Genomic DNA, 15,689 nt, shown 5'->3' with positions numbered 1-15,689 from the left:
CTCTGCTGTACATCGCGAGATGCAGATGCAGCCGGATGCACTGGAAGGGCCATATTCCCGGGAGATTATTCATGGTGCATCTCCATTGCTACTTGATTCCTTGATCTATACCAGCCGCAACTAAGATTATATTTGGACAAAACGCGGCACCGCTGAGTTTTATCTCGTTATTGAATGCGGCTGTCGTCGACGGGTTTAACTTCTTGAATAAATTGCCACCGGAAGAAAACGTATTACGCTCATTCGTCGTTTAAGTGAAACGGTTAATTCGTTTCTTTCACGAAAATGAATGCGCGTTTTCGTGTGCAAACGTTCTGTGTCCAATCGTTTATTCTTGTGTATAAAGTGACAATATATTCCAATAATACAGCTCTTTACATAAACAGTCATAATAAATTTTATAAAATATTAAGTCCATAATATTCTCGCAGAACAATCAACTTTATTGTTGTAAAGGTTTGTAACAAATACGTTTTAAGCATTATTTAAAACCAGTCTATTCTATTTTAATAATTAAAACTCTATTTAGAAAATTAATTACTTCATTATAAGTAACTTCCGACAAAATGTATTCAGTATAAGAGCGTTTTATTAACAAATTAAAAGTGTCATAAAATGTACTAAATTACACGCACATTGTTCTACATATTGACAATTATATTATATATATATATATATATACCTCGAAATACACATATATTAAATAAATGTGTTTTCATGTATACTGGTTTTATAATTTCTTATCAAAAAAGCTTTGTTATATATTTGGGTTTATAAATATATTGAAAAGTGACAATTGCATTCAATTTTGCGTTCAATAATTGATGCAATTTTTATATATTTTCGGAAAAATTTTTGTGTTATAAAAGTATTCATTTTTTATATAAATACTTATATATTATTTTATTATTATATAATGAAATAAATCTTAAAAAGACATATGTTTAAATTTTTCTCTATAATAAAAAGATCACAAGTAGAAACGCAGAAAATTTTGAAATTGGATAAATTGATAGGATGAGAGATAAATTTTAGAGAGAGAATGCAGTAAATTAAATGTTACAATATTCTAGGATTGCTTGACTAACTTTACGTTGCATGTACAATTTGAATTAGTAATATAAATCCGAGTCGCTCGATTATTAAAAATCTGCCATGATATACGAATACATTAATCCTGGTATTTACAACTTATACAGAAGAAAAAAACGGGTTTTATAATAACGTAAAATACTCAACTATTTTCTTCTTGTATTCGAGATCTATTATTCTATTGAACGATTAATCAATTCGATGCTCTTCCATAATTTTTATATTTACTATCAATTTTTTTTTAACTAAGAGTATTTAAGGGTTAGGATTTTGAATTCTTAATATGGACACGAACGACTACCCTTTGCAACAAATAACATTTTAAAATCACGTTTCCATTTTTGGTTTTACTCTGTATATATATTTATATAAATAAAAAATATATAAATTAAAAGTGGAAAATTAGAAAAATATATAATTCATATTAGATAAATATACTACATTTTATCCAGTATTTTCATATAAAATTTCGTTAAAAGATACATATAGAAACATAGTAATTAATATTGATGTTTATTATTGATGTTTTTACAGATATTTATTTTATTTTTTAAAAAGAGAGAGAGAGAGAGAGAGAGAGAGAGAGAGAAAATATACGTTAACTTTTCTGGCGTTTATTTTTTCGCGTTTATTTCTCGTGAAAGTATTAAATATTTTTATCGTAAAGTTTATCGCTCCTAAAACACAGTTGTTGTGTGTATCATCGTTTACTCTTGCTGTGTATCTCAACTCGATTTCATTGCTGATCAAACATTTATCGCGAAAGTTTGCAAAGTAGTAGAAATCTGAAATCCCCTCGTTGCTCACACCCCCGGGAAGATCCTCGTGCCGGGTACATTGATGTGCACGTATACACGTGCACGCTCGAATACTTTCTTTTCCTCGATGGCAGTTTTAGTACCGTGGGGAGAAATTACCGCAGAAAAGCAACCGGAATCGTGGTATTAGGCCACACAGCGCGTAGTTTTAAGCAAATTCATAGTCGACACGTGATGTCTGCTTTAAGAATACACACAGGACGTGAAATTATTTTGGTTGCCTATTTCAAAGCATTACATCATGCTTCTTGAAACAACATCAAAATCATGATAAATATGTGAAGAAAATATAATTGGTCTAAACATTATCTTATAATCGAATTGAGAACTTTTATAATTCAGTTATTTTAATATTTTGAAAATTTTACTAAAATTATAAATTGATAAATATCAAGAAGATAAAACAATATTCTTTTTATTAACTCATTAAGTCTTAGGAGGTCCTTACGCGTTTTTTTTGTTTTAAATCCTTGTTACTCATAATCGACGCTTTTAAGTCGTAATTATTTAAAGGTAAAAAGAATTGCTTTTTTTTTTAAATCTTTTAGAATGGAAGAAGTTAGAATGGAAGATAAAACGCTATTGTTTTTTTACTAACAAATATTTAAGAAATAATTTAATATAATTATTATTTGGATAAAATATAATAAAAATTAAGGATTTAAAGGGATAGAAAAAGAATAATTAAAGAATAATTAAAAAATAAAAAGAGATAAAATTGTGAAGAAATGTTCATTTTTTACACATCCTTTTGATGTTATTTTGATAATGATTTTAATATTACAGTTTGTTTTCATTCTTTACTCTTGTAGGAGTTGAAAGAGGTAAAATAAAAAAATCATTTTTTCATATATAACGATACTGTCAAAAACAGAGCTACAACAAGCAAAAAATTTTTTATTTTATCCTTTCAATTCCTATGTAGATAGACGATGGTACAAACTTTAATTAAAAAATTTTCAAAATAACATCAAAATGTATACTATAAAAGCAAAAAGTTTTACAATTCCACCTTTATTTATTCCAACTATTTCCAGTTTCTTGAATCTATAATTCTTATTATAAACCACGCAAATAATAATATCAAATTATTCCATTTAAAATGATAAATAAAATTATTTATTTGTTAAATATATTTATCAAAAAAAGGCAGTTTTTTTTACATTTTATACTTCTACTTTTAACTTTTATAATTTTTTCATCTAGATATTTCACCCCTTCGTCAACTAGATTTTTGAAAAAATAACTCTTTTTATTACTAAATTTGAATTATGGTCTGAAAATTTTGATTAGCTTCCAAGTTACAAAGATTTAAAAGAGAAAAGTGCATAAGAATTAATCGACCAATAAGACTCTTTTAATGAGTTAAACGCGTCTATGTGGATGAATAGCTCAATGATAACTTTGGGCGCACTTCATATACATATTACAGAAAATGATGGGATACTTGCGTACATAGCTGTATAGCATTATAGAGAAATTATTTTATCTTTAAGGCAGAGTTCCGGTTCAAAGCACCCGGCAAAGCATTGCGCAGTTGGTCAAAGAAAAACTTCCACGCAGAATCTCGCGGAGATGATCCTAATTGACAGAGCAAGCACGAGAAGGAAAGAAAAGTAGTATTCCGCTCGCTCATTCGGCGATGTTCCTTTGATCAATCGGACGGTGGAGTCGACGGCGGAAAACGTGACGTAAGATCCGCTGGACCAACCATGCGGCTGCGAACGGAAACTACCTCGAAGTTCGTGGCCGTGGTGGATTGGCTGATGCGTTTGAAGTCTTCTCGAGAGGGAAGCTTCTCTTATCATCATGCCGGTCGTATAACTGCAAGCGAGGGCCGAACGTATATCCCGAAATCGAGCGTTTCCACACGACCGGCTTCGAAACATTTCAATTACTTATGCCGCACCGGCTCTCTCTCTCTCTCTCTCTCTCTCTCTCTCTCTCTCTCTCTCTCATCTCTCTCTTGTACGCGGTTTCCTTCGATTTTCCCGTTTCTCTCCATTAGGCGAGTGACTTAACGACGACATCCACCAGCCTTTCGCAGCTTGCCTGATACGGAACCTTAGAACCTTCCGGTTGTCGATATATAGATAAATCGTTTGAGTTACCGCTCGACGTATTCTCGCGATCTTCTAAATTCGCGGAAGATTAAACGCTACTAAGCGTAAATTAGATGTTAATTTATATATATAAAATTGCGAACACATGGATACTAAATTTTACATGATGTAAATTGTAAATAGTATTGAAAGTCATCCAGTCTAGCTAAGCGACAGAAACATTCGTAGCTTTAATTTATTTAACTTTTGCGCGTATATTAATTCGTTTGATCTTCAAGATATAAGAAAATTGTGATAGAGTAAAATTCGCAAGATTGTGACATGCGAAACTGATACACTGAGTATTTAAAAAATGTGGTATATAATGTCAGAAAATAGTGCTCCTCTCCGTATTTGTATTTTTATATTGTAATGTTATCATATGTAAATATCATATTGTTTATTCCGCTATAACAACGATACAATTCCCTCTCCAAGGAAAAACAAAATCTTTCAAAAAATTATTGTTAGGCACATAGAGTCACCGCAGAACTAGTTATTAGTGCTCTTATCATTATGTTCAGTGTTTTGAGTCATTAAAATTTGGTAATATTATTTTTAAATGCGATTTGAGTATGACAGTTTAATTTACCGATTATAGATAAATAAAAGTATCATTAATTAGCTCAGTGTACTAAATTCTCGTCAGAATTGTCTTTTATTTACAGATAATAAAAAAATATAATAATTAATACATACAAAATGGTAAATATAATTAAAAATAAAGAAGAGGTCAATAATAGTTACAGTGGATCTTAATGCTCAAACAATATTGATGTGTAATTTTATATATATACATTTTCTAGTTCTTTAAACTATACACTATTATTTTGGTCTTGAAACACAGCTCTTGATATTGAACTATAATAATATTATAATATTAAATTGATAATCAATTTATTGTAGTAATACTGATGTTACAAGATTCCTCCACTTTAAAATACTGCAAAAAATTTGTTGCGAAAAATATTACTTCAGCCAGAATTTGATCTGAACAGCACATAGCTATTGTTGCTCTTTCCTTGATTAAAAATTTTTGAAGTTATCCCGTTGTTGTAAAAATGAACGGTAAACCAAATAAACAATTCTTTTATTGGAATAAAATTTGTGATAAATTCCTCACATTCTTGAGGTTGCTAAATAATTATATTGAATAATTCAGTACATTTCGCATTATTTAGCAACTGGATGCGAAGCAAACTTTATTCCAATAAAAGAATCATATCGTTCGTTTGTTTATCGTTCACATTCACAACACCGACGTAACTCAAAAATTGTAACGTTCATTATTCAAGTTGAAATTTTATTTATTCTGTCGTAAGTGGACTCGTTGTCCGAATGATTTTCGGTCCATTCTATATTTTCGATTGCGCACTTGTTGCGTAGAAAGGTGTCATTCGCAAAAATCAACGCGCGATACTATCCTGAAAGTATTGAAAACGATTTTGAAGCGGTCATCTCGCGCTCGACTACGCTTGCCGGAGATAAAGTTTTATATCACTGTCGGTCGCGCCGACTGCAAAATGCAGAGGTAACTGTTTGCGCGGATAAGCCGTTTAACCGCGAAACTGTATCGCCAGTAAAACTCGTATCTCTCCTCGCCGCGATTTTCCGTGTCAATTCCTTTTTCTCTTAGCCGTCGAAGTGTTCTCCGCGATAAAGCGTGATCTTGTCGATCGCTTCGTGAGTCGTTTCTTTTACAGAATCTCTTCCACGAAAGCTAAACACTTGCGGGTGTCCGTCCGCTTCGAAAGTCTCAGCTTCGGAGATAATCTCTTTCGCTTATGCGAGTTCCAACAGAAATCACCGTGACTACATTATGCGTTCGAGTACAGCCGCGCGTTCTTATCTCTTCGCTCTGAAAATTATCCATATATCGGAGTTACCAAGTAAGTTCACACTCGAACTCACTGAGAATTACAATTTAAGCGCTATCTTATCAAAGCGCGTTGTGCTTCTATATCGCGATTTTCTCTTGCCAAACTTTCCTTCAGGATAAATCTTTGAGGGACCATTTTAATCGTTCTTTATATATGGATTTTTCGGTCTCAGAGAAAGTTCCGCCTCGAACTTTAGCGACGCTTTTTTCTTTTCTTTGCGTCTGCTGGTCTCGAAAAATACGGCGACGGTTTTATTTCACTACGGTGATCCTTGTTTCTATGCGGGCTTTCGTTCGCTCTTCCTTTTGTCCATACCGCGAGCGCTCGCCGCTAGAGCGGAACGCCGAAATAAATGGTCGGAGAATTATTCACTTTACGAATCTCGGTGAGTGGTTGTAGGGAGTGGGACCAAGATAAGATACGATTTCATTTCCGCCTCGCGGTCGCGTTACGCTCCGCGAGCATCGTTCATTTCCTTCGTTCATGTCGGGAAATAACTGCACGGTGTCAGGGCGCGTCGAAGTTAATCTTTCAACATCTTGAGGAGACGCAATATCGAATTTTTAAAGCGTGTTTATAGCGTGTTACAATTGAAGTACTGCTTTTTATTCTGCTATTTAAGTCATATTTGATTACTTTTTCGAAATTTATCGTTCATGATATTACACTACACTGATAGAAACGTTCAGCTTTCGTTTGCCCAATGTAATATACAATGAGACAAATTTTTACAAAGTTTTAATTATTTTTAGCACTGCAATTATAAAAATTATATATTTTTATTATTGCAGTGCTAAAAATTTATTTTTATTTTTTAATTATTCAAAAATTAGGTTTTTGACTTATATTGTTTTTCAAGTGATCGATTCATATGCATATTGTTATATTAGCCTATAATCTAATAGTGTAAATGTTGAATTAAGCGACCAATTTACAAAACTTCTACTGGATCGCACCGTATGTTAGGGGGTGCGCACCTTTTAGTTGATATTGTTATCTACAGCAATATATTAATTTGATTGTCAACCTTATTGGTAAGCATGATTATTTTTTAATTAACTATTTCAAAGTAAAATAAACAAATCCTTATTTTTTACTATACAAAAATTGTAGAACTGTTTTATTTCACCGAAAAGAAACGGTGCGCACCCTCTCGTGCGACACATTGCATCGCGTACGGTGCGATCCGGTAGAAGTTTTGTAAATTGGTCGCTTTGCTGGAACAAGGAGAATGTAGCGTAAGCGATGAATTTTAAGATAGGATACGTTGCACGTCCAGAGGCAAATCTAACCGAATTTATTCAAATCCCTATCGTTTTACCCCTCTAGCCGTAGGGCCGCAGCAATAAGTCACCGTCGCGGATCGTTTCTATGAATAATGCAATTTACGAAAAACTTTTTCCGCAGAACGAATAATATGGCACGATGCAGCGGACAAGCACATATTATATATATATATATATATATATATATATATATATATATATATTCAGAGGTCAAATAAAAACAACATTCTAAACGTGCGAATATGCTGGTCCGTGAATGAGGAGTAGAAAAAATATACTAAACTATATTTAGATGATTAATACCTGTTAAAATATATTTCACAAAATGAGAATTAAAACATGTTTTAAATTCCCTTTTTATCTACGAATTATTTAGTTATTTAGACTTGATATCTTTTCTGACAAAAATATCAGAATGTTCTTTTTTTAATTAAAAATGATTGGAATCTGTAAATTGTCTCGAAATAAATGCAAATAGATAAGGATAAATCTTATTCCTTACTTTATTCTGATTGTACCTTAACAGAATTTTAATTAAAGGCTTAGCGAGGAGCGCCGTAATCGTGAGACACTTCTTGGGGCAGTTCCGGCGCCCCCATCGCCGGAAGGATAAGCGAAGCAAACGGGTTATCAGCGGAAAATAGAACGCGAGAGGGAAGATTCACCCATTGGATCTGTCCCTCAGTTGACACAGTTTCCTAACAGCAATGCAGCCTGACGATCGATACCAACACGTCCACGTCCACGTCGCGACTTTGCCTAAGATGATCGTTGCTATAAACGTTACACGCCGACACGATGTTTCAATCTTAATGGACCATTCTCGACACGCAATCATACGATGCACCACGTGTGACACGACTGATGTTTGGGTTCGCCGTTAATGCGGCGATAATATCGATCGCAAACGACGAGAAAGCCTCTCTGAAACTGTCCCGACACAATGACCCTGGCGAAGATCTAAACTAAGGGGAGCGATCGATCGGAACTATAATCGAATGTTCAAGTCCGATAAATCAAGAAATAGCTCTAAGTTTCTGTAAAAAATGTCCTTTCGCGAGTTTAAGTTTCGGTTTAGATTTAGGTTTCTGCAGGAAGAGAACTTTGATAAAATCAATAGTATTTAATGTATCTTCTCTTCTCGTCATGATATTAAATATCTTATAATATGTCGTTCGCTATAATTATAACTCAACACTTTAAGAATTCTATTCTTTTTTCCAACTAAAAGGAAATAATAATTTCTAAGTCATAGCTAATGATAGATATGATAAAAAAATCTTTTTATATTTACTTTCAGGTTCGAGAAAGTAAATGAAAGAATATTATTCTTACTTTGTTTTATATGATATACTGTGGATTTAGAGAAGAAAAAAGGAAAGTAGTATAAGTTATTAATGTAACCAGTTTCTGCTTCTAGAGAAGAATAGCTTAAGAATGCATTCCATTTCTTTAAATGTGATACATAAATTTTGATGAAGCAAAAGAATCTCGGAAGAATATTTGCGGATTCCGAAATTCAAGTAATGTAAACAACGCGTTCTGAGATCTCAACTTACAAAATAAATTCTACTAGCGAGACAAGCCAGCTTAATACGACATTTTCATTTGCAATTTTTTGCTTCCCTTTAAACGAAAATTCGGAAATGTCTTTCGTAAAGCACAAAAAAAAAAAAAAGAACAAAGACAACAATACGCTCGCAAAGTTTGTAAACTAAATTTCTTTGAGGTTATCATAGATTATGCGAGGTAAGACGCAAGTCTTTAAGTCGTCGTACAACGAACGAGAAATGTTGGAATATCGACATGGGACCGCGGAGGCTTAATGCCTCGCTACCTTGGAGAGAAAGCTGTAGCGCGCCGTAAAGGAATAAGAGTGGATGGAACTGACTCACCGATACTCCGATCCCTCGCTCAGCTGTCTAACCGTAATGGGAAATTCGCTGGGTCCGTGCGCTTTCAGAAGTTCCTGCAATCGCACGAGTCCCTCGTTGTTCTCGTAGATAATGGTGAAACTCTTCCAGCCCCAGGCCTTCACTAGATCGACGTACGCCTGGAACATGGGTAATCAATCACACGCTATGTTATTATTACAGTCGGGTTAACAGCTGCCGTAACGCTTTTACGTCTTTCGTACGATGTAATTTAACTCGCGGCTGTCTACGTCGATCGTGATAATATGCCGTCGCACGAAGGCAACAAGTGCCACGAATTAACATCTCCCGTTAAGGAGTAATAACACGTATAATTTAATGAGTACTATTTATGTAAAATATAATATCCCTGTGAAGTAATATTATAGGGGTGGACATAATGTGACTGTAAATGTTATGCTATTACGTAATGGAATGAAAATACGAACAAATTAGAGTAATGAAACCTAGACGTTAATAATGTTGAAATAAAAGTAAAGTATTTGCAATTACATGTTATTTCTATCTCGCACAATCACAGAGCCTTAATTCAAGCTTTTTTTATTAATTGAATGATAACATATGCGATGTACGTCATCTGAGTGTTTACGAGTGCTTATAAATGTGTAAACAAATGGTAAAATCGAAAATAATTCTGTCGCAATACTAAATTAATTATTATACAAATTTATTATCATGCGATTATTATCGTCATGCGGGTGTGTATAAATTATTTAAAAAGAAGCTTGCATTCGTGTCGATCGAATATTCAATGTCTGTCATTATAGCATAAGAGAAAGCTTAAAACATAAAGCAAAATTTTACAAAATGGATTAAAAGTCAGAATATTATTTTTAACCTCGAAAATAATATTCTGACTTCGTATTGTGTTTTTATGTTTGTTTATTTACATTGTAAGATTTATTAACATTGCTGTCATCAACCAATTTTTATATGCAACTATCGATATTTATTTAATGCGCAAAGTGACGATATATGTGCATTTATAAAGCGGCGATGTAAAAAAAAAAAAAAACGCAGATTTGTGAACGTGAAAACTCTGCGTGGCGATTCACAATTGGTAATAAATTGCATATTGTAACAAAATACAACGTGACATTGCAAGAAGAATTCACGTGCGCACATTCATATTTTGCGTTTCGAATTCCGTTAGGATTCCGAATTTTGACAATATTTGACTTTTGACAGTATGCTGCCGGCGTCGATGCATCGCTAGCGTTGTCTATAAATCAAATCCGAGTTGAACACGCGCTTCTATTTACTATTATTGCGGGGTTGGAACATCGTAAAATACCATAGTTATCCGCGATCATTGCTACCATTATCGTTACACTTCTACTGTTTTTCTTGCTCGTTATACCAGAATAAGTTGTTCGTTAGCCACCGTGCATTCTCACAAGCACTGTGTTATTGTCACACTGACATTTCTATGGTCGCTTTTACTTCTTAGTACCAATTCTACCAACATATTTACAAGTTATTACTCATGAATGCTGAAATCATAATTGATTATAGAGTATAGGTTTGTTAAAAATAATTGGGTGTAAAGATTATCTAATTAGAAAGTATTTGTTTAAGCATCTTTAGATCACAAATTTAACAAATTGTTTAAATAGATAATTTTAACATATTTCTCGAAGAGACTTTTGTTGTATATTGACTGTATGTTGTATTGCATATTTGTGTGTGTATGTGTGTGTGTGTGTAATGTGGATAAAATAAAAATTTACAAAGTATAATTACATTTACATACGTTTTAAAATCAGCCTTTTCTGCTATACGTACTTCGTACAACATTGTGTTATAATACGACGGAGTATCCTTTGTGAGCTTCTAAAAGACTAGTTTTGCCGCGCAGTGGTTCCTTTATAGTCCAGGCTTTTAACTGGGAAAACAAGTATCACATAGTCACAACGGTCTCCAATGGCCGAATCGAAGACGTTGCAGATACTTTTGCGAGAATTCACTTCGCAGCCGTGCTTTTTCCGATAATCTAAATTCTCCATGAAAGAATGAAGGTATATTTTCCAATAAGAGACCTCCATTGTGGCTCCGCTTACCATCGTCTGTCTCCCATTTTACTTCGTTTTCTTTTGCAAATACGCGAATTTCAAGACTTTTATACTACCGGCCATTTCGAGACTTTCTTCGCCGTACTTTTGGTGAAAGAACCAAATACCTATAGTTATATAATACTTATCCTGAAGCCTGGGATTATAATGCGTGACGTCATATTCTCGTCCATCGAACTTAATTTTTGTTTTGGTAGATAAAATTATTCGCGAATTTTTGTCAATTGAATTCTGTATTAAATTGAATTGTATTAAAATTTTTTATTAATTATCTCTTATTTTCAATTAATTTTTATGGCAAAATTTTTATGACAGCTATTTTAAATTATGAATATCTTGTTATTTCCTTTATACCCTCTTTTTCTTTAATTTTCTGGAAAAAAGTATAATAATAACTTTACTTATGATACATCTTTTGCTTGCAGAAAATAAAGACTTCATCTTACAACTGTGTTTTAAAGACCGAAAATTCTATTTGACGCACAGTTTAATAAATTTTGAAAGATATATAAAATCACATAAGTAAGTATCAGCCTGAAGATCCAGCTACCGATTAAGGCATATTCTATGAGTTGTGTTATCATATGTTCGGTTTATATTCTCTTATTAAAAAAACTAAGCTTACATGTGTGCAAAATATGATTTACCATTATTCAATATAATACCTTTTGCATTTTTTTCCATCAATATTTTATACGAAGAATTCTAAGCATAAACAATTCTAAGTTTGTATAATTTTTCTGTTCACCGTTATGCGTTTTATACATGTTGTGTATGTTATGCATGTTATGAATTCTATTCGTAGCATCTCGTAGTTATATTTTTCATGATGTTTCATACCACATTCTGCTTCTATCTAGAGATACTAAAATCGAATGTTCTAAATGTATAACATTAATATGAGCTGAAGTGTTATAGCTCTAACTTGGGAGTACAATTAAGTAGGATGCGAGTAGAAATTAATGCGATGTACTTACTTTAGAGAGTAAGATATTCCAAACTTATCTTATTCCACTTTCCAGAATCAACTCGTCCATGAAATTTATTACAAGTGCTATGCGCGTGCGAAACTGTGATTTTGCAGGTAGTAACTTATAGTTTAGAATGTCGGATCACTTCGCAGTTTTACTCATATCATTGCTCGTTATTTTACGTGGTACGAATTCAAATAAAAAAGTAACGTGCAAATTTTTCAACGATACCATCGTGCACCATTTTTGGTCATTTTTTTTTTACCTGTTACCAGAGACGATGGTAGAGTACAGTTATCGACCCCGTTACTTGTCCATTTGCGATGCTAACAGGATCGTATTGTCACAGGGAGCGCGGACAACGGTTGCTGGCGAATTGCCAGTTCGCACTCATTATTAATACGGTGATTATATACTGTAAGTTTTTGCCGAATTGGGGATTTACTGAATTTAGCAAGTTAAACTCTTAATTGTAACAGGCCAACCGTACGAGAGTGCAATGCTCCCCCTGCAATTTCGCGGAAAATAACGGAACAAATATTTCGACGAGTCGACTATTTACATGCTTGGTAAAACATGAAATCGATAAGATGATGTATTTCCAGTATTAATATACCATTTTTATTTATTGTATATATCTCAGAGCCACGATATATCTCCATTTTGAAGTTTACAAAAATATAACAGAACAAGTTAAATTAGGTTGAATAAACAGCGTTTCCACACAGTGCTGTAATACGCGATATATGGAATGACAAATATAGTTTGGTGTAGGTTGATTTTCTGAAATGTTAATGCTTTCACATCGCCCCTAACCGCTACAAAAGCCAATTTATGCTTGGTAGATGCATTTCTGTAGACATATTGTCCATTGCATTCTTTTTTTCATAGAATAATTTCATTAACTTTTAAGTTAAAATCTATACCTATAAATTTCATCACTAAAAAAATTAAAATTTCTCTCTCTATTAAAATTAAATTGACTTACAAAAATGGCAATTATAAAGTGCAATTACTTGATCAAAATTAAGTTTAGAAACAAGTTATAATGTGTATTGATATAATAAAAAGTTATAATTGAAAATTTGGTTATAAATATTTATAGATATAGAGTAAACAGTTTTATGTAACCAAACTCCCTATATTTTACATGCTTGACAAATCGACGATAGCCCGATTAATTTGGAGTGATTGGTCGCACAAAACGGCGTTTTTAAAATGTTCTGCACGTGTAATGTGAAGTCATTATCGAATTAACAAGACCGGTGTAATTTACGCGATAATCCAATTCCTGCAACTCTCTTTGTTCTCCGCCTAGTCCCCAGGAAAGGGAATAAATCGGTCGATGTTCGCGCGGAATACTGTTGGTGTATACCCATATACCCATGCATCTCCCATAATCGCGGGACTTCGTGACTTCGATCGCGACAACTATGCTCGGCGTGTCTGTCGTGTATTCGCACGTGCCGAATTGACCCCAACCGGTACCTATGAATAACGCACTACGCTCGCCACTGCGGCGAACGCCAAAATCTCATTCGCTCGTTGTGTATTTTGCGCGCGGTAATGTATCGCGACCGGATCGATGTTGAAATTACAATTCGATGTAGGGCGCAACGTAAATTACAGTCTGCGATGCTTGTAAAATATCTGAGCGTTTCGTGACGAGGCTTGCGTGCCCGATAATTTCACCAGCTTCCGGCGATAATCTACGACTGCAATCATATCTAGTGTCCGTTCGGAAATAGCTGGATCTTCCGAAGATATATTTCGACATTTTTATTGAGTAACGTATTCGTTTAAATTAATATATCCGCAAGCCCGCAAAATGCAGCGGAACATTTGCACTTCCATAAATCATTGTTATAAAATATTAAGTATTTGTTAATTTTGTTTCAATAGTATAATAATAATTAATATAAACATGTAATGTTTAATTAAAAAAGAGAAAACAAAAAAGTTAAATTATTTTCTTCGACATTTAAAAATATCTTTCCCTCTGTTACATAATGTATTCAATTTAGAAATTATCTTTTATTTTCTCTCTTAAGAATTTTAAAAAATTCTATTTAACGTTGTTCCAAATATCGTTATTATAATGAAATGTGAGATAATATATCCTAAAAGAATTGATAAAAAAGAAGTACAATTTACAGGTGTCTCTATATATTTTACATCGGTGTTATGTTCCAAGATTTCAGTCGTAAATCAAATTTATATTCCATATAAACAAACTATAATTTATACAAAATAATATACAAAATTTTATCATTAAAACAATTATAAACTTCTGTTTAGAAAAAAATAACGAAATAAAACCAATTTATAAATTATAATTTTTAATATAATATTTGCTCATAAGATCAACTTAGATTAATTTCAACAAATTATTAAAAAAATATACTATTTTCTCTTAAAAGTATAACTCCTTTTCTTGATATAATATCAGTATTATACATTTTTTTAGTATTTTAAAATTAAAATTTGGATTTTTTTTCAACGCGTGCTTAATCAGCTTTGTTATAATGTACTAATTAATTGTTAGTCAATAGCCGTAATGTAAGTCGTAAATTTAAATATTTAAAAGTCGAAGTAGTCATAAGCAAAGAGATATCTGATATGTAATTTCTAAAAAGTAGAAATTAGTGAAGAATTTATATATTAATATTAACAAAATTGTTTAAGATCAACAAAAAGATCATTTGATGGCATTATTAATACATATATTTGAAATTTGAATTTTATGTTTTTATATCACTTAAATAGTGAGACCCATAATTGTGGTAAATCTAGTTGGTACATGATTATATATATTGAAAGCTGAACACATTATTAAATTATCTCATTAGTATAAATACATACATTATATCTAATTATGTATTTATCACTTAATTATCGTTATTTTAGCATTGATTTATATGTTATAATTTAGTACAAACATTATATATTTATTGCAATTGTATTTGTTTATATTAGTTAATTAGTAGAAATGCGTTCTGTAATTCAGTACAATTTTTATACAAGTAATTTACATCTATAAGAATAATTGTAGGTTCATTTGTAAAATTTGTAAACCAAAGAGTGATATTTTTTAAACAAGTTCACTTTTTACTAACGATACCCAACTGAATTAATTTTCTAGTTGTAGTATAAAGTATACTATCAATTCTGTCAATCTTTTGAAGTTCCGTTCGTTCCAGACCATTTTTCATTCCGAGGAATCGATCCGCATCGAGAGATGCTGTCACAAGAATTTCAGAGAGCGATCAAGAGATACTTTACGGGAAAGGCGTAGTGTCGTCAAAATTACGTATTCACAAAGCACGACTCAGACATGTAAGAGCGCGTGGACTTCGTGGCCGATGCAAATTGGGCGGAAATATTTCAGCGTTGAAATATTTAAGTCGCCTTACGCGTCGCCGTAGTGGCTCTTATCATAGTATCGGAGTTCGCGCGTGACATGAGATTTATTACGCTCGTTACATCGCCATTTCGAGCACGTCTGCGGTCGAGTACGTTACGCTTCACACGACA

General features: G+C 32.7%; 1 protein-coding gene across 4 annotated transcripts in view; it reads right to left on the bottom strand.

Moving 5' to 3' along the window:
- The window catches only part of LOC105838214 (glutamate receptor ionotropic, kainate 2), a 260,580-nt gene that overhangs the window by 68,376 nt on the left and 176,515 nt on the right, over positions 1-15,689 (bottom strand). For all 4 annotated transcript variants that reach the window (XM_036283084.1, XM_036283083.1, XM_036283086.1 and 1 more), the window contains exon 5: positions 9,074-9,231. In XM_036283084.1, the coding sequence (XP_036138977.1) occupies positions 9,074-9,231 (158 nt within the window). The remainder of the gene's footprint in view (positions 1-9,073; positions 9,232-15,689) is intronic.

The sequence above is a fragment of the Monomorium pharaonis genome, chromosome 2 (genome assembly GCF_013373865.1).
Source record: "Monomorium pharaonis isolate MP-MQ-018 chromosome 2, ASM1337386v2, whole genome shotgun sequence".
NCBI lineage: Eukaryota > Metazoa > Arthropoda > Insecta > Hymenoptera > Formicidae > Monomorium > Monomorium pharaonis.
The sequence above is the reverse complement of the archived record's forward strand: the minus strand, read 5'-3'. Positions and strand labels throughout refer to the sequence as shown.